Below are 25,067 nucleotides of genomic sequence, written 5' to 3'. Positions count from 1 at the left end.
CCTCTCGGATAACAAAATCTGCAGATACTGAAGTCCCTGATATAAAATGGCATAATACTGTATTTGCCTATAACCTATGCACATCCTCCAGTATACTTAAATATTTTTAATTGTTATTTGTTTATTTTTGAATACTGTATTTTTGATCCTCAGTTGGTTGAATCTGTCATGTGAAATCCTCATATACAGAGGGCCAACTGTATATATAATTTAATGATAGCGAATTACTAAAAATATGGGGCCATAAGAAAAATTATTGATAGCAAATTACTAAAAAAATTTGGACCAATAAAGATTAGTGACTTCAAGAATTAAAAGACTATACATATATGAAAATTAACTCTTAAAATGTGACTTGGTTATTCAGTTAGCTTGGATAGATGAAGCAGAAAGTTAAATGGTGATTATGAAAACAGAATTTTTGTATATGTGGTTTAACTACGTTGTGAGTTACATGAGTGTGTTATTTCTCCTTTTGTCTCACTACTTTAATGGGAGATTGTTGTTGCCCAACTCTGGGTCGAGTGTGTAATCAACTCTTTTCAGCCAGATTCTTTACCTCCAAAAGAGTGTCTTACATCTTTGGGTCTGGGCCCAGGTTCAACTCCAAGAACTATACATCTCAGGAACCAAAGGTTATGCTTGGCAGGGAAGCCTAATGCCCCAACAAGGCACTCACTAATCTATCTGAGTGGACTATTAGTGTTTTTCTATTTTAAAAATTTGTTTTATATATGCACAGGTACTCTAGCATCAGCTGTTGTGTCTTCCAAAGAGTTGAGTGCATTATTACATCAACTCATCCATGCTCATAATATACGTGTATGTGCCAAGTGGAATTTTGGGAAGCTAAGGGTAGGACTGGTGCAAAACTGTGCAATTACAAATTATAGGCTTCTGAAGAGGTAATCTGACTCCGTAAACCAGCCTCAAATCAAAAAAGATAAGTACTATGGTAAGACATAAGAGCTAGTCTCCAAAACACAGCTTGCACAGCCCTAAATTCATTATTAATATTTCCATAAGGACACAGAAAGGATGCTATAAATGACTCTTATCTCACAGACACTGCAGAAAGACCACTTACTTTCAAATTTGACATTCTACTTCTCCATGAGTGTTCTTGGGAATTCCTGGAAGAGAGACAAGCATGTGGAAAGGCCCTGGGGCAAGAAGGAGCTTGCTATGCTTGAGGAAGTGGAGGAAGGCCATCACAACTAGACCTAGACAGACAGGGGCCTCAATTGGGAGATAGGTGGGATACAAATTAAGCAGAGACATGAAGGTCATGTCAGGAGCTGGCCTGAAAAATCAGTGTACAGCTGTTGAAGAGCTTCATGCAGACATGTGACAAAATTGGATGTACATTTACAGCTATTTTGTGGAGAGTTGATGCGGGGCAGGGGCAGGGGGGCCAAGATAGGAAATGGGGCCCGTTAGGAGTTATTGCAGTGGTACATGTGAGAGATAGCAGAGACTTAGGCTGGTGACATTGTAGTGGAGATAGTAGTCCTGATTCAAGTCCTGTTTTGGAGATACAATCAGCAAGATTTAGTTAGAGATCAGTAGATACATAATAGAAAAGGTGATTGGGCCTCTTCACCTTCAGGTACTAGCTCAAATAACAGGTCAAACCAGAAAATCATGAACTGGTGCTTATCGTTTCATTCACCCATTTAATTAATCACTTATTCACTCGGAAAACAATTATTAAGCTCTTTCTGTGTGCCAGGCACTGTGTAAGGTGCTGAAGAGACAATGTCCCATTATCATTCATGTGCTCTGCCTGACAGACCCTTACACCAGTGGTTGGCTTGATTTACTTTATGTCTTAGAACATGGTGCTAAGGAGACCTACATTTTTCATTGTATCCCCATAGATTTTGTTCATTTAGACACATGGTTCCCTTCAGGGGTCCTTAGGGAGCCCCTGGGGTAACTAGGAATGGATGGAGTTGGCACACTGGTTGGCACACTGACAAGGTAGTGCTGCCGCACCTAGGACGGGGCCTGGTGTTGAAGTCTTGCCATATATAGGACAGCTGCACACTCATAATGTAGAATCATCCAGCCAAGACACCCAGTAACACTCCTACTAATGAGCCCTGATCAGCTTCACACTGACCAGTGACTACTCTCCTGCCCCCACCAGTAGTCAAACTGTCTGACTTTAATCAATGATTAAAGGGCATGTAAGTGGGAATTCTTTATGTCTGTATTCTTCCCAGTCTTTTTGCATGATCCTTTGGGCTATTCCAAGCCCCTTGTCTTACCCTGCTCTGCTCCCCAAATTGTGTACAAGGGGCAAGCTAGTAGGGCAGCACAGGCAAGAGAAAAACTAGTCCTTTTCCTTTCTTTTGTGTGTGTTCTTGGGAAATGTCTTTAATCTCCATTACTTTCGTTTCCTTGTCTGTAAAACAGAAATAGCACTAGTATCTACTTCATAGGGTTGCTGTGTTACAATCTCTAGAGCACTTAGAACAGCGCTTGGTCTTGGCACATTTTCTTAGTCTTTTGGGCTGCTTAACAGAATACCATAGCCTGGGTGGCTTGAACAACAGACATTTCTCACAGTCCTGAAGGCTGGAAGTCTGAGATCAGCATGCCAGCGTGGTCTGGTTTTGGCGAGGGCTCTTTCCTGGACTGCAGTCTACTGACTTTTTCTTATATTTCTACATGAAGAAAAGAGAGGGGAGAGCTCTCTGGAGTCCCTTTGGTAAGGGCACCAAATGAGGGCTCCACCCTCATGACCTGATTACCTCCCACAGGCCCCACCTCCTAATATCAGCACTTTAGGAGTTAGGATTTTAACCTGTTAACTGAGGAGGAGGCACAAATATCCAGGTAGTTACACACACAATAAGCACCCAATGAATATTTGTTGTTATTGTTATTGTTCAACAAGTGGAAGACAGTGTGTTGGATGACCATGCAGGTGACGCAGATGAATATGTCACCATTACAATTTCTGCCTTCATCACTAAATGAAGACATACCAATTGCTTAAATGCAAGGCAGCATAAGATATGTTTTTTGACAAACAAAAATCTGGTGGTGATTCTTTGCTTAACTGCTTAATGAACCTTTGTTACCTCTGCTCAGAGACTTGGATTTCAGGTCTGGCAATTTCATCTCACTAGGCTTGTTCTTCAGCTTTAAGTTAATTTCCCAGGGGAAATTACTCATTTTTCCAGGAGTTAGTCCCAGTCCTACCTTAGCAAGATTGCCTCCTACTTGTGCATTAACTAGGTGCCTCTCTTGGTTCCTGTTTTGCGTCGGCTCCAAACTGAAGTTCCTAGCTTTCCCCCACCACCTTGAGCACTGCTTTTAATCTCCAAGTCAGGGCTATTCCTTGGGTTAATGTGGCACTATTTTTTTTTTTAAAGCCCAGTCTTTGACTCTACTTGCTGCTCAACCTCATGGTCAAAGATCTGTTACTGATGAAATTTTATGAATGTTGTATTCTGGATGAAACTAATTTTAACCATTTCTGATGTGAGTTACAAATTGTGCACTAGAAACAAAAGAACAATTTATTATACAGGGTAATACAGTGTGAATCAACATCACTATAAATAACAACAATAACACAAATATTTATCTTTCTGATATGTAGTCTCGTCTTTTCATGTTCTAGAGTTATCTTTTTTTTTCCTTGTGAGCCCTAATGTTCTGGAGATTCATAAATGGTAATTAATGCTTCAAATTTATAATTGATATGCTTCATATCACAGTAGAACTCTGACATCAGTTTATTCACAAAATCTCTAATTAGTTAACAGTTTATTCATGAAACTGATTTAATTTGGGCACTATATGAAATTTCACACAACACACTAAAAATTTTCAAAAATATGTAATAACTATGGCTTAACTTTGTGGTCTATTAAACAGCAATGTGAGTATAGAAATATGTTAAAGTTAGAAAATTCAGTAGCTTCTCTTCAAGACATTGAAATCTATTATAACTGCCATTTTTTCTTTTTCAGACATTTATCATACATATAGAAGAAATGATAAAATGGTTTCATTTGTGTAAAGATATTTTTAAATATTGGGAAAAATGAATGCTAGGAGAGAGAATGTTGTCAGACACAGTTAACTACATAATCTAAAACTCAACATGAAACTCTACACCCCTCAAATTTGTCTAAAGCTATTATGATTTATTGAAAACTACCAGAATGCTAGTCCCCCTGACTTTTAAGTATTCTTCTTTAAATATGAACCCCTTAGGAAATAAAGCCTATTGCCATGTATAACTAAACTTTGGTATGTGTATGATTTTTTTTGAGCTCAGGTAAAGTCCAGACTTACAGTAAATTAAATGGATAGCATGATTCTCTAACTGGGTTAATTCATTTAATCATTACTTCAAGAGTCATTAATTAAGCAAATATGTATTAATGCTAGGTTAGATGCTAACATAACAAAGATCAGTAAGTTGATAGCCCAGTGATCCAGGATCTGGTATTTCTCATAGGGCAAATAATATATTTAAGGAGCCTATAAATAGCAGCAATTTTATTAATGTCAGTAGACTTTAATCAATGTTTATTAAACATTTTAACAATCCCAAATTGTCTAATATATGTAGATTTTCTAGGCACTTATGGTCAAAAACAAGGATAACTATGAGTACATATTGTATCTATAATACATTAGTCACATTCAAAGGAAGAAATCTCACAAAAATTGTTATCACTATACAAGCAACAGATTTGTTGAAAGTGTTTTTTGTCTAATTATTTTGCTTTGTAATTTATGTAAGGTACATTGTGTGATAGCCTTATTATAGATTCTAATTGAAATAAATAGCTATGCTATTAAATGGAATTATGTACATGTAACCATGATTTTTAGAACATGCCTATATGAAGATTTATATGATAATTTTAGGTAAACATTTTATATGTAAAAATAATAGAATTGGAAATAATGACTGACATGAAAGGACTTGGAAGTATCCAGAATGCAATTAAGAGAGGCAGAATTTGCATAAATATTCAAATATATTTATAATTTTTAGAATCCCATATTTTCCTTTTGGGAAGGAGAATAAGGGAGAGAATACTAACTGGTGATCTCTAAAACATGCTATCCTTTGATGATGTTTCAGAACTTAATAAAGCAAAAAAGCAAACAAGTGAACAAAAAGAAAAACTAATTTATCATCCTTTTATCTCACTCTATAGTGTTCATACATGAAGCTCTATCCCTTTACTTGATGCTTTTCCAAATGACTCATGCCTTCTAAACTGGAAAGACTGGCAATGTCATTATTGGAAAATCTGCACTGTGGAGTGGTTGAGGGCATGAGCTGTGGAGTCGATGGCCTGCCTGTGTCACTAAAGACTGTGTGATCTTGGGCAAGTTACTTAACTTCTCTGGGCCTCCATTTTCTCATCAATAAACTGTCAGGGGAATTGCTCAGCGGGCAATTGTGGGGATTTATGAGTTAATATAATGCTTAGTACACTGTGTGGTTTATTGTAAGAACTCAGGAAATGTTAGCTCATACAAGGTTAAATCCCAAAAATGAAATATCCTTTTAAAATCAAGCCAGATCATAGCAGAAGAAGAAATGGTTGATAAATGAGAAAATGGTCTACCTTACTAATAACCAAGAAATGCATATTAACGTGAATTTTCCACAATTGAATAGGTGTTTATTTATTAATAATAACTATTATTAGTAATGATTTGGGCCTGTGGGCACCTTCACAATGTTGGAGGTACATCCATTTTGGAAGGCAATTTGCCCTGTCTGCTCTACAAAATTTTAAATGTGGGTACTCTTTCACCCAGTAATTTTACCTGTAAGAATTTCTCTTGTAGAAATACCCTCTAATATGCACATATATGTGTGTGCACTCATGTATGTACACACATGCATATCTCTATTGATTGCTGTGTTACGTTAAATTAGGGGAAAATGCTTCTGATATGACATGGTGCCCATAATTTAATGTAAAATGACAAATATAATTAGCTTAATTATTTACATATAGTACATGATCCCACTTTTATGGGAAAAGTATCTATTTTTATGTGTGTGTTTTCAAGGGGAAAAATGTATATTTAAGGATGCACACGTGCAAAAATAGCAAAAGGAGACACAGAAGGATACAGCCTGCAAACTCATACTCAATAGCTATGATGTGTGTCATCTCCTTTCATTCAGAAAATGTTTCTAAATTGTGCCAAAATTTTGTCAGGTATCAATTAATATTTGAAAAATTGAAATGAAAACCATTTTCTGTAAAAGATATTGCCTAATATATTTATATTTATGGCATACAGAAAATTGTGACCTCATGTGTCTAATGATAGACAAATAAAAAAGATTAAAATGTTTAGTATAATATAGATTTGACTTATGAAAACTGTCTCATGTTTTAAAATGTTTTGAGTTTTTTAAATCATCTAAGAAAAAATCTATATGGACACATTTGCAAATCTATTGATACTTATTTTTTTCTTCTTTTTAAATGCGATTATCTTTTTTTATCTTCCCAGAGTTACTGGAGGTGAACTGTTTGAAGACATAGTGGCAAGAGAATACTACAGTGAAGCTGATGCCAGGTAAGTGACTTGCCCTGGGCAAGATACAAGACTCAACATTCAAATAATACTTTTTCAGTATATTTCTTTACCAATGCATATTTGTACAAACAAATGTTCTAAGGATCTCCAGGATGATCCTTAGGAAAAAAAAAAAAAAAAACTATGAATCTGGTCTATATTTTTATCTAACATCTGTAGTTAGATTACATATTTTATCAAAAACAATAAGAAAAAAACAAAGCAAAACACCCCACCTAACTGGAATGACTTCTGCTAAAGCAATATATTTTTTAGTAAAGGTCAGAGATCAAAGATTGAAATCCTCTAATCCCTAGATAGATTCTAGGTTGCCCAGTGTTAGCCAGTAGTCACATGCGGCTATTGCAATTTCAGTTAATTAAAATTAGATTAAATTAAAAATGTATTTCTCAGTTGGTCTGACCACATAGCTGGTCTAGCCAACTGCCTAGTAGCCACAAGTGTCTAGTAGCCACCAATTGGCCAGACCAGATACATAACATTTTCATCATCACAGAAAGTTCTACCGAACAATGAATATCTAATCACAAAGCAGAAACAGACTGAAGAAAGTCTCAGTGGCCTTTTTAAGGAACTATTATTAGCTAATTAACTCTTTGGAAATATCATTAAAACCCTTGGACTTCTGAGTTGAAAAATATTTATTCAAACATTTAAGAGAGTTCAAGAGTAATTTTTCTATCTTGTTAATTGGCAAAATCTTTACAAAAGTTAAAAAAATAACTAAGTTTTTTGTCTAATTTGCAACTTCCTAGACTACCCAAGGCAACATTTTTGGAGTGGAGTAACATTAACCACTTGCTTAGATATTACTTAGACTGCATGGTGTTAATTTTCCTGTGTACTTTTATATATTCTGTAACTGTCATTTAATTTTAAAAATCTGATCAAGAGTGATTGGCTCATTATTAGCAATGTAAATGAGATGTTTGGGGGGAGAGATTGAATCTGCCTCCATTCTCTAATGCCGTCGGAGCTTCCCAAGGCTTGCTAATCCCACTGTAGCCTGACCCTCAACAGATGTCCAGCTGATATTAAGGTTCCCAGCCCCTCCTTGCCCTCAGAGGCACACTTCTAAGTTTCTAATTTTTCTTCTTGGTTTAATGCACTGTTTATGGCATTTTGCGAATCTATCCGTACATGACTACACTCTAATTTTTTAATGTAATTTCTATGGCCAAAGTCAAATAGAAAATTCTGTGTAATTTATACTATGATGAGTGAATCATCACTTGCTCAGTTTACCCCAAATCCCCACATTAGGGTCCTGAAAGGGGCCTCGGGGGGAACCTCTGGAAGTAGCTATTTGGCCACTTGCCAAGAAACAGTAATACTTTTAATCAAGGTACTAAACTGAGGAATTTCATTTATTTTGCCCTTCAAAGTTATGTTAAACAGGCTGTTACTTGGTTTGAAAAATACTGGTTGAAATTAAAATAGAGACAATTTTTACTGCTAAAGAGCCCTAAGATATTTTTTTATGAAAGCTCTCAGACAAAATTAAAGAGAAGAAACATTTCCTTCTCACTACAAGAATAAGGAGGCTATTTCTCAGTCAGATGTGATGGCCCACTCCTATAGTCCCAGAACTTTGGGAGGCCAAGGTGGGAGGAATGCTCGAGCCCAGGAGTTCAAGACCAGCCTGGGGAACATGGTGAAACCCCCTCTCTACTGAAAATATAAAATTAGCCAGGTGTGGTGCCATGCTTCTGTAGTCCCAGATAATCTGGAGGCTGAGGCAGGAGAATCCCTTGAATCTAGGAGGTGGAGGCTGCAGAGATCATGCCACTGTACTCCAGCCTGGGCGAGAGTGAGACCCTGTCTCAAAAGAGGATATTTGATTGTCAAGAAAATGGTAAAAAAATTTTTACTAGTTCTCGAAAATGTAAGAATTGAATCCATTCTCACTAGTAAAAAAAATGGTGAAGTCCATTTAGTATGTATTATTGTTTACTTCTTTATCTTCTGTTATTCCCAAGATTCAATAATTTATCCTTGTTGTTTGAGAACAGTAAGAGAAATATTCCTAAAGAGTAGTGCAAAGTGAACATTATTGTAAAAGAAAAAAGATTCCTATGGTTTAAAAATAATGACCAATACTTAAATAAGCAATATAGTCAACAGCAATGAATGTGAGACCCTTTTAGTCATATTGTTATTAAGAGAACTAGAAAAATCATAGTCATGATCAATTTTTAAAATATTTACATTGTAATAAATCAGAGGGTGATTACTTTTTTAAATTCAAGATTTTTCTTTGGAATAATATTATTTTATACATTAAATGGTTGAAAATGTCCTTATTAAAATGTTTGCTTCATCTTTCAATGAATAAATGTAGTTCAGGATGTACTTGCATTTGAATTACACAGTGAACTTATGCAAAATTCATCAGTGTGATAGGTTCTACATTATTATATGTCAGATGACAGCTCACAGGACCTTATAGGTGCCAAACAAGGATTTCTCCTCTCTAATTAGCAGTCCATTTGACATCAGTGAACCTTTAATAAGAATAGCATAAAATGTGCATTTTGATATAGTATGAAGCAAAAGTTTTTCTTCACTGAAGTGTATGGAAATAGGTTTAACAATTACCAATGCTCCAGAGGATTATAAATTTCTATTTATTTATTCTTTGAAAGCTCCCTAGCTCTTCCCCAAAATATTCTTATACTAACGCGGAGTTTATTTTATTTATGGGTTTGCTTTAAATTCTCCCGTTATTGTTGGAGACTTGCATTTGTTTTCCTGTTATATACTTTACTAAAGCAACACTTCTAAGGCAAAATGGTAAATGTGTCCCTCCATTTTTTTTGACCCTTGTTTCACCTGCCACTTCATCTGTGTTTACCCTCTTGTTTCAACACGTGTTTGTGACCTCAGATTTTAAACAGTTTAGATGTGTATAAGAAATACCTGGATATTTTATATCTCTGAAGAATTTTCCCAGAACATTATGGGAATTCTTTATAAATTTTTCTTTCTGAATATGGAAATTTTACCTTCTTATACATATTATTTAATTTGCACACTTACAATGAAAACAACACAGCTCAAATTGTTTTGTCTGAACATGTCACAAAGTCTACGTTGGATGTCATTTTTGTTAGAACCAAAATTAGCTTTATTCAGCATTATTTGATTCCAATGTAAAGCTAAAAACATGTGAAGAAATATAATTTTTGTTTGTTTGTTTGTTTCATTGGGAGTTTCGTTTTATTTCATATTCAATGTGATTATGTGCCTTTAAAATGTTCTCCCTTCCATTCTGCCCTTGTATCTTTGCAGTCATTGTATACAGCAGATTCTAGAAAGTGTAAATCATTGTCACCTAAATGGCATAGTTCACAGGGACCTGAAGGTCAGTATATGGAGTCCATAAATCTGAATCAAAGCAGTTTTGTTTTTTTTTTCTGGGGAAAGGGCAGAGGGTGGGTATTTAAAATGGTTCCCTTGCCTTTCCCAACTTTTTTCTAAAATGAGTAAATGATGAAATGATAATGCATGATGCCTCTTCCAGTTTGCTCATCTACAGGCTAAATATACATCATAGCAAAAAGGGAAGAATACTGAAGAATACAACCTGTTTAAGTTTCCAAGCAGTAAACTACCAAAAGGGGTTTAGGGGTAGGCTTTCTTTAATTGCCCAGCATTTGCCTGGAGATAAACTTGGCCTGTGATGTATGTCCGCCTGTAGATTTAAACACCACTTCTGTTCTGAGACCATGGGTTGCTGTAGCAGAACAACTGGTTACACATTGCTCCATTTGAGTCTGATGAACCCTTAGGCAAGAGATAATAATTGCCAGCTAAATTAAAGCACAAGAAGTTAATGATTTATCAAAACTTCATTAGGTATCTTAATTTAACCTTAATGGTGCCCTGACTGTTAATGTTCAGCTTTTAGGATAATACTGGAAAAATGGGAGAGAAAAGGGAAACAGTTTATATGATGGAGCGGAACACAACAACTATAAAGATTATATTTGTGTTCCAGTTTATTTCCTGGAAGAATTTATAACCAGGAAATGATCTTCTGAATGACATGAAATATTTTCAAAATGGATTTTTCTAGAACAAATGGACCCACATTCTGGCTCACATCTGGCAAGATCTGATTGTTCTGAGGTAGTAGTCACTCTACTTGAGCAATATGTTTACATGACTGAAGGTGGTATAATACAACCCCAGTTGTCTGCTAGCTCTGCACTTTAACCCAGTCTCTCTGAGGGTATACAGACAGTGAGTGTAAGCTTGGAACTAACACACGCCCCCTGGTGTTTGCATGCAGTCATTGCATTCAGCAGATCCTGGAGGCTGTGCTACACTGCCATCAGATGGGCGTGGTCCATCGGGACCTGAAGGTGAGTAATGCCGTTGGAGAAGATAAACCACCACACAGTTCCTAATGACTGTTCAGCTGCAATTATGCCTGTAAAGGCAAAGTATGAGCAATAAAGTTGTGTGGACTTATTCCAGCACATTACTCAGGAACTTTCCCTCACCACAATCTCTCTTATTTCATCTCTAACACACACTTGAGACATATAAATCTTGATTTATCCCGATAGAAATAACTTCCCAACATTAACAATAAATAGGATGCTATATGTCTTTCCTTCTAAGGATGGATATAGCATTAATGTGACTTTCAATAGGACTTGATGATCTCTTCTTCACTCTAAATTTGTTCTATGGACATTGATCAAACATTTTATATTCATATGATATATACCCAATATTATGTAAATACTTAGTAAAATTATAAAGTGAGTAGAGATAAAGTTATTAGGTGAAGTTTTAGCCTAAACGATTGTGTGCTAAAGAACCCCATTCTCTTTCCCTTAACATTAGTCCTAAGAATTCTGAGGACACTGAGGCCTCTTAGTTTTTTATTTATTTATATTCCTAAAGACCAAGATACGAGTGTCTTCTGAAACTATAGATGTAAAGAAAGCAAAACAAATTTAATCATCAAATAATATTTATGTAGCAAATATATATGGATATCCCTATATATGTATTCTTATTTGAATGCCTACTGATACCCTTAAGACTTCACTCAGCATCTGATACCCTTGAGGACAGAGAATTTTTAGATCATTTAGAAATGAAATAGCTCACAAGGGGAGTACTTTTTCATTAATTTTCTGTCTCCATTTCCCAGCACTCTAGTTTTACCTGTGGAATTTCAGAAAAACAGTGAAGCCTAGAAATTGAAATGAAAAACTACTGGATGAGTAAAATAGTAAATGTGAGCACTATATAGTTTTGATTCTTTCAGACTCAGCATTTTCTAGGCATTAGGACAAAGGTGGCAAAGGATAATTTAGAATGTCTAAAACTGTGTGTGTTTAGTGAGAGGACCTAGACTTATTTCTCACGTGCAGACTTTTCTGGTTATAAAAAATTGTAAATCCATATTTCCAGTCACTTAATGTTCTAGAAGACTGTATCTCTAAACCAATTACATGAAAATGTGATTTATAAGCAAAACATTGCCTTAGTTTTCTGCAGTCTTCTTTTGATTTCATTGAATTCTGAGAGTTTTAAATATCAAAAGCAGGCCGGACGCGGTGGCTCATGCCTGTAATCCCAGCACTTAGGGAGGCCGAGGAGGGTGGATCAGGAGGTCAGGAGATCGAGACCATCCTGGCTAACATGGTGAAATGCCGTCTCTACTAAAAATACAAAAATAAAATAAAATAAAATAAAATAAATTTCAAATGCAAAGGTATGGTTAAGGGCATTTTCTTCTGAAGAGCCAAGATAGGACTATATATCTGCTAACACTTACCAAATGTACCCATTAGTATAAAGCAAAAACAGTACGTTTCTTTGAAAATTCATGTACTTTACAGTCACCTCAAAAATTCTTTACTGGCCATTTACAGACAGAGCCCCTTTTGTTACCTCTCAGAACCGATAGCACTACTTTCCTTTTAAGTGAACATATATGGACATGCACATCATTTGTGCAATTTTTTTTCAGATACTTCTGTAAATTTCTTATTTGAAATATTTTACTCCATGTTATATAACCATAAGTGGACTTTAAAAGCCAAGTATAAAAAAACGTGAATCCTCTTCCATAACTTTAAAGTTATTTTTTGTGGAATTATAATATGGGACTTCTCTAAGCATTTGGACTCAGGTGAACCCTTCAAAGACTGAAACTTTAATAGGACATGGGCTGTGAAGAAAAATATATTCTCTGACATATGGGCTAACATCACTAATTAAAAACTTCAGCAGATGATTTTTAGGTAGGCTTGCCAGCAAAAGAAATAACTTGCTGCATTCCCCATCAGATTTCTTTAAGGCAGGGAAAGTACTGTTGCTCTCCATTCTCTTTCTTATTCTGATTCTGAGAAAGGACAGAAATGAACTTTTGAGAGAGCGCGTTATAATTTTTGTAGTTGTTGTCCTAGTTTCTGTCAAATTGCTGACTTGGATGGATTTCAGTTGAGTCTGGTTCTCAGTGCTTGCTTCAGTAGGCCATTTCATAAACACACCGAGAGAGTTCAAAGCACGTGCATTAGAGGCAGTTGATGCACTTCTTGAACATGCCAAATCCCCGGCTTTGTTTTGTGCCTTTTATACCCATGATGTATACTCTGATAAATATATTGTTTGTGATAGCATGTTTACCAATATGTAAAGTTAAAGAGATCAACTGTTGAAATTTCTTATTCCCAGGCTTTAAACAAAAACTTGCCTTTACTGTTTCTATGCCATGTATTTTTTGTGTCCATATACTAATTAATATGCTAATTGATGTGCGATTGAAATGTTTGTTGCACATAGTTTAATTTGTCCACATCAGTGAGAAAAAGAAACACAGGAAATGTCATGTTTATTATGATCAAAAGCACCTATGAGGATATAAGTGCTGTACAATTTGTATATAAGCCCTCTGGAAGCATAGCTGTTTAACATACTGTGATACTCCACAGTACCTAACATAGGGGCTTATACCTGGCCAATACCTGCATCATATTTCTTCAATTTAGAAATGAATGAAGGTCAACCAAAAGTACTTCTATAATATAAAAGGCAGCATTCAGTAAAATAGGTTATTAAGTGTTCATTAATATTTGAATAACATAAAGAAGACAAGTATATCTTCAGAATAAAGATCACTATTTAGTTGAGTAACTGCTGCTCATTGGGGCTCATTAGACAGTGGGAAATTATGAGGACCTATAAATAAGGGTGAGGTACAACAGGCAATTTCAGGATGTCCCTGAAACAAGCAATAGGAGAAGAGTCAGGGTGGTGGGATATCAGCGTCAGGAAGGTACATCCATCGGCACCAGGCAGAACCTAGTGGATACATGGACCACAACCTTTTGTATAAGGTGTGTCCAGTGGCAGGCCAATTAATATAGATCTAGATAATATTAGGAGGATCTAGTGGTGGTGATAAACAGTACAGTACAGTTCAGAGATAGGACGGTAGTCTTTGGGAGTGTTTGGATCAAGTGAGGATCTTAATAATCAAAATGGCAAAAGATGCCATTTATCAAGCAGTTACCATGTACCCTGCATTGTCTTATCATACAGTCTTCAGAACTTTATGAGGAAGGCACTCTGATTATTCCCATAGTACATAAATAAAATGAAAATTTAGCAAACACAAGTGAAAGAACTTAAGATCACTCAGCTAGTAAAATATGATTGGTGCCTAAGAAATTTGATTCCAAGTCTGCATGCTTAATCACTATTACTTCTCAGTTTAGTTAGTTGGATGAATTAAAAGCCTGTAAAGAGACCAAAGAATGAGTCAAAACAATGATAGGAAAATAATTTTGCTAGCAACATTCAGAATAATTTGGGAAAATGGTTCTAAGTTTAGTGAATCAAAAGGTTAAAATAATCCTGCCTATGGGCCTTCCAGAGATAAACAAAATCTGTATCATTAGGAATAAAGAAAATAGATATAAGGTAGAGTAGGGGGCAGTACAATTTGGCAGTAGACAGGTGTATGAAGTAAAACTTTTTCATTTAGAAAATCAGTAAGGTAGCATTGACCACAACCTTTGGAAAACAAGACAAAGAAGAATAAAATGCATTTGCCACATTTGATTGCCACATGAAGACAATTAGTATCGGGTGCTTAAAAATATAGATTCTTTATAAAGAGCTGAGTGTTGTAACTCAGTGTTGAATATTTGTGAATTGGTGGTTTAAAGTTCAAATACAAAAAGAGAAGAACGAATATTCATCAAACATTCCCTCAGCAGCTACTTACGCATCATTTTAAATGTGGACATAAATTACTGAGCAAAACAAGAACAGACCTTGTGTGCATGAAACCCTGCTGGCCATTGAATTAAGGATCATTTAAAAATATGTATGTAGGCCAGGTGCAGTGGCCCATGCCTGTAATCCAAGCACTTTGGGAGACTGAGGCAAGAGGATTGCTTGAGGCCAGGAGTTCAATACCAGCCTGTGCAACATAGCAAGACCCCATCCCTACCAAAAAAAAAAAAAAAAAAAACAATATATATACATATGTGAAAAGCTTATTGGTGATGTTCTTCCCAGAAAGGAGGAAGTACATCAGACAAGTACTGCATTCAGAAAAATATTAGGTCAAAGCAAGGTTGCAGTAACAAATGACAATTTTTAATGTCACAAGAAATAAAGGAATGTCAGATCAGATATGTTTTCTCATTTAAGATCCTGGAGAATACAATTTCTATGACTTAGTTGACAAAATAAGTAAAGGAGATAGTTATAAAGCTATGCTTTTTCAAATAACTATATTTGAAACAAAGTAGTGAGATTTCTGCAGTTCAAATGTGCCAGAAATTGTTATTAAACTATTTCATGAACAACAATCTGGATAGGAGGCTTCATACACACAACTGAATCTTTAGCAACAAATTAGCACCCTGTGAATTGCTTCAGCAGAGAATGCTGCCTTTAGTATCAGCCCCTATTCAGAAGAACAACATTACTTAATGGAAACGTCATTGAATGGATGGATAGATGGATTAGATGGATATGAGAGAGAAAGAGAGATTTTAATGAAGAGAATTTGGAGATTTGATGGGAACTTTAAGGCTGTTTCATAGAAATAAATTTATGACCAGAGTTTTCAGGGAAACAGAGAGATGAGAAGTATTTAGTAATTTTTTTTTTTTTTTTTTTTTTTTTTTTGAGACGGAATCTTGCTCGTTTGCCCAGGCTGGAGTGCAGTGGCGTGATCTCGGCTCACTGCAAGCTCCGCCTCCCGGGTTCACGCCATTCTCCTGCCCCAGCCTCTGGAGTGTCTGGGACTACAGGCACTCGCCACCACTCCCGGCTAATTTTTTTGTATTTTTAGAGAGACGGGGTTTCACCGTGTTAGCCAGGATGGTCTTGATCTCCGGACCTCGTGATCCGCCCGCCTTGGCCTGCCAAAGTGCTGGGATTACAAGCGTGAGCCACCGTGCCCAGCCAGTAAATTCTTGTTAACCACGGGTAGTAGATATATCAACCTGTGAAATTTATTGGATAATTATAAAATCACAAGTATTATACTTTTCTCAGAGCCTTGTTTAGATAAAAGTTTAAGGAACACATCATCTGTGTGTGTATGTTTAGATATTTTTGAAACAAAGTGTGTATTTGATCAGTTTAATAATTCATTTAGTCATTCCAGTATTTCTTTATTGAGTGTCTAGTGTTTGTCAGGCAGTGGAGAAGCTGTGGGTAATTGGCACTATCCCACTGCAGTTACACTCTGGTTCTTTCAGTCTACCCAGCAGTGTGTGCTGATAATGTAAAAGTAAATTAATAAACAGGAATGGAATACAGAATGATTCTTACGAACTTGCTCATATATGCATAGCAATAGAAAGAGTACTTCCTAATTGCAAACTTATAGCACATACATCTGCTAGAAACTCCTTGTGCTAAGCACATGAATTCAGGCGTTAATTCCACACAAAAATAAAAGCTAAAATCCTTTGTACCATGTATACAAACGGGACAAGTGAGCTTGACATTCAAGCTTTTCAATTCATGCAAAACTAAAAAAAAAAAAAAAATAGTTTATTTTGAGGAGCTTCATTCGCACCTTCTTTGGCAAAAGATAAGTGACAGAAAACACACCAAGCAGAGAGTGATTTTCTGTTAAAAGAGTGAGATTCTCCAATAAAGGAAAGAAATTTTAAAAGACAATTTTTACTCCTTAAAAAATAATATCCACAGGAATGTAAGAATGAAATAATATAGAATAATAAAATTAGTAATTTGCTTTTTATAATATTCAAAAATTTAAAAAGAAATAAAACACACATGATTTTACGTATATATTCCTAATGGTTGAGTCTTTTAGATGTGCACAAATTAAAGCTTGATATAATTAATGCTAAAGGCCATTGCTTTTGCCAAATCAATTTCTTAATAAAGATGTGATAATTGGTGAAGCAAGGTTAAAACTATGTTTTTTCATAAGTTTTGGATATGGGTAGTAAATATTTTTGAGTACTTCAAATTCTTCTAAAAACATCTACCAAATGAACTACGTTTTAAAAATAACTGTTTTTATACTATTGGTGGAGTTTCTTTAGTATCACATCTTTAAAAGGAAAGAATTAGAAAATCTAGCTTCAGGTCTTGGCTTCATGTTTTTGGGCCTCCCTACCTCATGTGGAAACTGAAAGGTTTGAGTTATTTTATCTCCCAAGTCTCTTCCAGTTCTGAAAGTGATTCCATCAACCTGCCTGTGTACTTTGAGGCATTTGAAGAGTTTCAAGAAAACCTTGAATCATATTGAAAGAAGTTGCCATTGTATTCATATGAAAGTACAGAACAAAACTTGCAAACAGTTGCTGCTCATTACAGCTGATATGCTATAAATGGTTGTTGACACTGAGACCAGATGTCATGGAAAATCCTGCATCATTAGGAAGCAATGGGGGTGGGGAAGGAACCTATGTGTAAGAATGTCTGTGCACTCTATTTAAAAACCAACCTAGAAAGGGATTTCATTATAAGAATCTAAAGATCCTTTCAATATATAAAGACTAACATAATAGATTGCATTAAGTTGGCATCATTAATAAAGACATTCCCCAAGTTACAAATATTAAATGTTCTGCACATTGAAATGACCAGTTGCACTGGAATGTAGTAGCTAATCACTAATGTGTATGTTGTCACCACAGAGGACAGAGCTCCTATGATAAAACCCAGTGTGATTTTATTATTTCATAGAAACTGTTATGAGATATAATTTAGTGCCCTTATAATGTTCATTTGAGAAATTAAGGAACTAATTAATTAGCTCCAGGCATTTGTGAGTTGTCCAAGTCCACATAGGTAATAACAGTTAGGGCCAGGACATGAACCCAGATCTTCATCTAAATCATCACCCTGCCTGTTTCTCTCACAGTGCTGTGGTCCATAGTCAACTAGCTACATTTGAAGATCTGGGTTTCTGATCTCATCTGTCCGATTTGTGTTAGAAAATCAAAAAAGTGGAATAGTAGCAAATAATTGTGTAGTGGTGGTCCTTTCTAAGGAGGTAATCATTAATTAGGTGAGAAATTCTACCCTTTCAGCTTGGGTAAACTATATTTGCAAATTATCTTCCTTTCTGTAGGCATTCAGAATTTAAACTAACCTTGCCAACAAAATTTTGTAGTACAATATATTTTTAACTTGGAAGCTATATGAGTGGTAGTAATTCAGGAAAATTAGAATAAATGTGCTTGTCCTGATTAAAATGTTGCTTTAGAAAGTCTTAGTGATTAAGCCTCCCACACAATCACAGAACATGATAGGAGGATTATTCAAACTGATATATACCAAAGAGTTATATAGAAATCAAACTTGTGTGATTATTTTTAATGTTTCATTGGAGCTGCCCTTTAAAGCAATCTTATGATGAAATATTAAAAAGTGAATAATCCCTTAAACTCATCATCCTAAACTTTTTAGTTTTCATTCTACAATTTCATTTTAGATCTTAAATTTCAGTAATCATCCTAATTTTTAAATTTTCATTATATAATTCTGTATTTCAGGTTTGCCTAAATATGAAATCATGTTAGTCTCTTAATTGTTACATCTACACAGTCACCTTCAAATAACCCTGCCTTTTCTTGTACATAACTGCAGCTGAACAGTCTTCATGAGTATAAGGTGCAACTCTGGTCCAGATGGATTTACTATTTTCTGGATGACTCACAAAGGCCCTACAGTGAGATCTTCTTTAGTTATGAATATTTGCCCCAGTCATTCAGAGGATATATGTGCATGGTAAAAGTCTAAGATGTTCCATTTCTTCTGAATCGGCAGGTACTTGGTGCTTGAGGCGTAATGCACATAGCCCTGCCCAGCAGCTTTTTCATTTAGTGATAAGAGTGAAAACGCACTATTTTTTAAAAGGTTATTTACCAGTGACGCTGACAGTTGCTCAACAAACTTATCACTTGACTTCAAACACCTAAAATGTGATTTCTAAAGTGATTGGAACTCTTTTTTGGAATGAGTCTGTGGTTGACAAATTAGGACAGATGTGTATTAACAGAAATCTCTGACATGCCAATGCTTTTGAAAGTGAAGAAAGAATTAGAATCAACCATTGCTTACAGTTTGATGAGATTTATCCGAGTTGATTATTCCATGAATTAATAGTTGGAACTTAACTTCTTGATCAAATTAGGAAATGCATCAATGTGGTAGACCATAAATTTTAGTTGCAAAAATAAAATGTCAATTGAAAATAATTTAACATGAGTAGATACTATAGAATATTGATAAACAAAGTTCCAAATAAATTTCAAATGTTAGGTTTTACTAAAAGTCATTTCAGAATAAAAGCCTTTTATATTCTTGAGATATCTTCATCCCATACTCCAAATTAAATTATGTATTTAGTGTTGAGGTGGTTAAAAATCCCTATCAGCCCCACAAAATTAGAAAAGTTTTCTCACATTTACCAGTCATCATAATAGCGATGAATCTGATGGCAGTGAGCAACAATAGCCTGAAGAAGTCTGGTACTTGGTTAAAACTTACTCGCCAACATTCTAATTTCTTATAGATTTAACCTAATTTCTTCCAAGTTCTGGTTATGGGTCTTTGCTAATTTGCATGGCTGGCTTAATTAATAAATTAGGTACTGGTTTAGGCTGTGTTTACACAAGGTCGAAACAAGCAACAGAATTGACTAATTCAGTGAGAAAAATGTAGCCAATTTGATTTTTAAAGCATGACATTTCTTGTTTATTAACATATAAACAAAATGAATTTGATTGACTGAATTTTTAGATTTTCAGACAATCGTTTTGGCACTTGTAGAGTCCATTGTTTCCCAGCTTTTTTCAGAGACACACCTCTAAATTTGCTGGGTTTTGTCCCCAAATAGGAGAACTTTGAACCATTCTCCCATATACATTCTAGCGCAATATATTTATCAAGTTTGGAGTTGTACATCCTTAACTGTATATATTAATCAGCCTCCTTTTCCTAACCATCTTCATTTCTTAAAATCCACAAAAGTGATTTGTGGAAATTGAAGACTGTTCCCTGGTGCTTATTTTCAAAGTACTAATGTGTCTTGATACATTGGTTGGGAAACAGTGGTATAGACACAGCCTTATTCCAAGACTGAGTTATCGGCCCTTGCATAATGATAAATACCCGAGAAAATAAAAATATGTCTTTCTCATAGTACTCTGAGATGGAAGAATAAATATATAAGTAATGCTCTGAATCATACTTTGAAGAAATGTAAATTATGTTTTAAAAGCTGGCTTATAAAGAAAAAAAAAGCTGACTATAACATTTGGCAAATAGTAGTATACTCTTTCTGCCTTTAAGAATAAACAGATTCTTAAAGACAGCAATTTTAATACATAATTCAGAGTAAGTCTCCAAAATTTGTACCAAAATTGTTTGGAAACATTGAGGAATCAAAATCACTACATTTGGGTCCAAACTCTTGAAGTTAACTAGGATTTAATTTGCACAGTTTCATTTGCCAAATGTCTGTAGATTGGTCCAACTCTTGTTATTATTTTGCCAAGTTTCCTTCTGCTGAAAATGTCTGCTCTGTTAGGCTTCTAAGTCAATGTCCATGGCCAAGTCTGAATCCTGAACGGTCCTTGGAAACATGTGAGCAGGTCAAGACAGGTGCTCTCATTCATTTGATCCCTCCCCAAATATATTCTCTCTTCTGCCCAGTATCTCTCTAGGACAGTTATGCATCTGTCTGAAGCCTGCACACATGATAATATTTAATCATTTTCTAACTGTATTTTCCCTGGGATTTAGGAATGGCAGTCTCCAGGAGAGATGACAGTGCATGAATTTTTTCCCCCTAATCCTGTAAAATGTTGTTAGTTTTGAATAGTCGCTTAAAATAGGTTCTCACTTCAGTCTCTTTTTTTTTTTTCTTTCTAAATAAAGCCTGAGAATTTGCTTTTAGCTAGCAAATCCAAGGGAGCAGCTGTGAAATTGGCAGACTTTGGCTTAGCCATAGAAGTTCAAGGGGACCAGCAGGCGTGGTTTGGTGAGTAGGGCCCCCTCCTTCATGTTACCTGTAGTCTTCTGGCTTCTGACTTCTGGCTCCTAATCCCACTTCCTAGTGAAAATAAAATGGAAAAGTTCATTCTAATAACAATTTGACTAATTTTAAGATATTGTGCCTTTATAAGCACTTACTTTTATTGACATTAAAGGGTATATAATCTAGAAATAATTTAAGGGAAAATATTAATGGGAGAACAAGAAGACATACACTTTTTTTCTCAAAGAATGTTTGAGAAAGTGCATTATTTAGTGCATTAATTAGAGGATTACAACATTCAAAGAATACTTTTTTATTTGAAAGAAAGTTGATTGTTTGCATACAGCCTCATATGATGCCAAAAACTGCTATGTGAATAGTAGATGCTCAAGAAACACAGGATATTTCACATATAATACTTTATGATTTATGAATTAAAGATTGCTTAAAAATTATGAAGCATGTATTTATGTGTATATTTCACCTTAGTTATTTTATATGTCTTCAACATGCCACTTTCCTCTCAAAAATTCTGATAATTTAGAAATTTTTATGTGATGAAATTTCTGCTTCTTTACAATTAAGGAAGAAATTAATTCCAAATAAATTTAAATTATAGTATTTCTAACCAGACTTAGGTTTTGTTTCAGTATTCAGCCTGAATAAATTATTTACTCATTAATTTTCATATGCCTCTCTCTGCCATTTTCCAATATCCAACCCACTTCTCATGTAGAGTTCTAAAAATATAACCTCTCCCCAAGCCTGTCTTACTTCTCTTCAGACTTTCAGTGTGTTGAGGTTAGATAATTTTTTTAATGCCCTTCATTTCTGATTTCTTTTCTTCTGAGCACAACAAATAGAGGACTAAAAACATGCTATTTCTTTGTTTTATATGCAAATGCTTTTCTGTATCCCTAATGTACACATCTCCCGAGATGTGCGTATTACTCCCAGGATTCACCACCTCTCCCTTACCCGCCCCAGCTGTTACTGGGAGTGGATGGTGTGCCAAGCCTTCCTGGCAGCCTAATGCAGGACCTCAGTTCCTGCTGCCTGTCCTGTTTCAGTAGTACCTGACAGTCATTCTTGTTTGAAGTCCCTCCCATGTTTAATATTACCTTTTACATTGTCTTTTTACCCTCCAATCCCAGATGAATTTAATACCTCCAAACTTGTCATTTTGTTAATAATATTTTAACTTTTTAATAATCTTGTTCCCATTAACTGCAAACTAAAAGAAGGTAGGACCTAGATTAGGTCTGTAAATTAGAGAGTCAAATGATCTCTGTATCCTGGAAAAGAGTACAGTTAACACAGAAAGAATATATTGTAACAGGAGTTAAAGGTTGAACAGGAAGTAGTGGGACTATCACAGAGATGGGCAAAGCAAATATTAGAGATACATAAATTAAGTAGGATGTCCTGACCCTGGAGGAGCTGAGGCTTTTGTATCAGTAACTATTTACCATTCAGGATGCAAGTATCTTAACATAGGAATGTATAAGGAGCTGAGGGAACACAAGACAGGAAGTACAAAAACCTGCCTCTGGAGAGAGGTTCAATAATTGCCTTAACACCTATGGTTGCCTAAAGGATGAATGGGACTTTGTTCACCGTCATGCAAGAAGATTAAAGCATTCCAGATAGAGGGATCTGCATATGGAAAGGCTCAGAGGCATGAAACTATTTCAGTAAAACAAGAAGTTTGATAAAGCTAAAGTATACTCAGGTGAATAGTAGTTAATGAGGCAGGAAATGATTTTATGTTTATTTGAAGGGTTTGGATTTTACCTTAGAGGTTTTGGGATCTGGTGAAGCATTTTTAGAAGAGAGGTGTATGTTGTTTAATAATGATTCCAGTAGAAGTATAGAAGATGATTTAAGGATAGTTAATCTGAAAGCAAGGACCCAGTTAGACTAAAGCAATCATTCAAATTATACTTGATAATAGGTTTGACTAGGGAGGGTGTAGGAGCAAGCAAGTTCCAAATAACATACAGATCAGACAAGAAATATGAACTCTAAGGGAATCTGTTTAGGAAACATGAAAGTCCCAGACATTGGGTTCGAGGACAGGACTCGAGTCCTGTGTAGAGCAAAGCGGGACCCCACCTCATGAGAGACTTGGGGTATGAGGCAGGATACAAAAATGGGAACTTAGGCCCAGGGATATAATTGCCAGAAATTGGTAAAGGTGATGACTGGATATCAGGAATAAGATAGAAGCCTTTGTTATCAGGTCTGAGGCTCAAATTAACATCAGCAGCTGTGTTTGATGATTACAAGAATGTTGGAATCAAGCTCCTTAAATCTCTTCTGTTTTTGAGCTTAATGTTTTATCTCCTCTGCTAGGACACATACAGTTTGAGAACAGGGCTATGTGTAGTGAAAAAAATTTTACTTTTTGAATCAGAATATATGAATTTATATCTTGGTTCTGATTCTTAACAGCTGTATGATATTGAGCAAGTCACTTTAAATCTATGAAGTCACTGTGCTCTTTGTAAATGGGATAATACACACTTCTTCACAGGACTGTTACAAGATTGAGTGAAATAGTCCATAGAAACTTGAGAGAGCTATAAAGGATGTTCAATAAGTTTTCAAAACCGTCTTGGTGTGAAACAATGACATAGTTCTTTGCATATTCAGTGAAAGTTGTTTAGTGTATCAGTGAGTAGAAGACGAATATCAGGTCAGTAAAAGCAATAGCATCCAAATAAAAGTACATAGATTTCAAATTGTTATTGATTTCTAAAAACAAGCTGGTCCCAAAGAAGCAGTGACAGCTCAGCAATAAAATTTCCACTTCATCAGTATGGTGCTGTCAACAATTAAGTTATTGTTAAGGTACCTGTTAGAGTAATAACGTTTAAAAGAAGCAACATCTTAAGTTCTAAGGCAATTCAGTATTTCAGAAGTATAGAAAAACATAGTGTCTAAACTTAGGAGAATATACTTCTTTTTTCTCTTTCTTTTTCTTTTCTCAAGTTCAAGCAAATCTTCATGGTAACCTGAGGAAAAAGGAGACATGTGGTGTTCTATGTTTCTTTCTAATGAACTGCCAGATGTATATTTAAGTATTAGGAGTAAAGGCATATTTTAATAATGAATGACCTGTTTTGATGTTTATTCATTATGATCTGCCATTATAGTCCCATATATTTTGACTGATTAATTTTATCTTTCAAAATGTAATATCAATGATTATGGTTATTCTAATTTTGATAAAGAGCAGAACTCTTTCTTCATTATGTGAAATACTAGAGCTTCAGGCTTTTACATAATTTTATTTTAATAAATATACAAGGTCTATTACAAATAAGAAAAAAGCATATAATATGTATACAAAACAACATAATAGATAATACAAAGCATTACGGAAGCTGTTTATTGTGGGGTTTTTTTTATTATCATTTTTCAAGTCCAAACTTGTTTGTTTTTTCCCATATTTACTTTTCATTTTCTAGTCTGGTCTGTTGGAACACTAGCCAAAAATGGTAGAAGTAAACACCCTGTCACCATACTTGGTAAGATGGCTAGAAAATTTACCAAAAGGAAATATTCAGATATATTCTGTTTCTCTTATGGAACTGGACATGTTATTTGCAGTACATTTCTAGCATTTTGTTGCTGCTGGGAAACAAAAAAGAAACGTAACTACCAAGATCTTGGTTCTTGGAAGAATTGCTTTGCTTGGTTGCTGTTACGTCTCTTTTTTATGATATTAAGGTTCTTTTTATGCCAGTATGTTACAATGGATACATTTCCAACAGTCAGTAATTCTCTTTTCTCTTTGTGTTATCTATTTGATATTCTTATTGGTTTTTCAAAGTAAGAAACATACGCTATCCCTAAAAAAGGCAAGCTCTCATTAATTTTTCTATTGATGGCATGTAGTATGCGAATCCTAGATTCTTGCAAGTTTAGTTTCCCACAAAGA

General features: G+C 35.1%; 1 protein-coding gene across 19 annotated transcripts in view; it reads left to right on the top strand.

The window, feature by feature from the left end:
* The window catches only part of CAMK2D (calcium/calmodulin dependent protein kinase II delta), a 324,627-nt gene that overhangs the window by 221,373 nt on the left and 78,187 nt on the right, over positions 1 to 25,067 (top strand). For 11 of the 19 annotated variants that reach the window (XM_030915383.1, XM_030915340.1, XM_030915359.1 and 8 more), the window contains exons 5-7: positions 6,520 to 6,585; positions 9,898 to 9,970; positions 21,022 to 21,124. In XM_030915383.1, the coding sequence (XP_030771243.1) occupies positions 6,520 to 6,585; positions 9,898 to 9,970; positions 21,022 to 21,124 (242 nt within the window). Of the gene's footprint in view, positions 1 to 6,519; positions 6,586 to 9,897; positions 9,971 to 10,900; positions 10,974 to 21,021; positions 21,125 to 25,067 lie in introns of those variants that run through there. The other 8 variants (XM_030915366.1, XM_030915337.1, XM_030915362.1 and 5 more) reach the window with 2 other exon arrangements.

The sequence above is a fragment of the Rhinopithecus roxellana genome, chromosome 2, assembly GCF_007565055.1.
Source record: "Rhinopithecus roxellana isolate Shanxi Qingling chromosome 2, ASM756505v1, whole genome shotgun sequence".
Taxonomy (NCBI): Eukaryota; Metazoa; Chordata; class Mammalia; order Primates; family Cercopithecidae; genus Rhinopithecus; species Rhinopithecus roxellana.
This window is presented reverse-complemented; position numbering and strand designations above follow the sequence as displayed.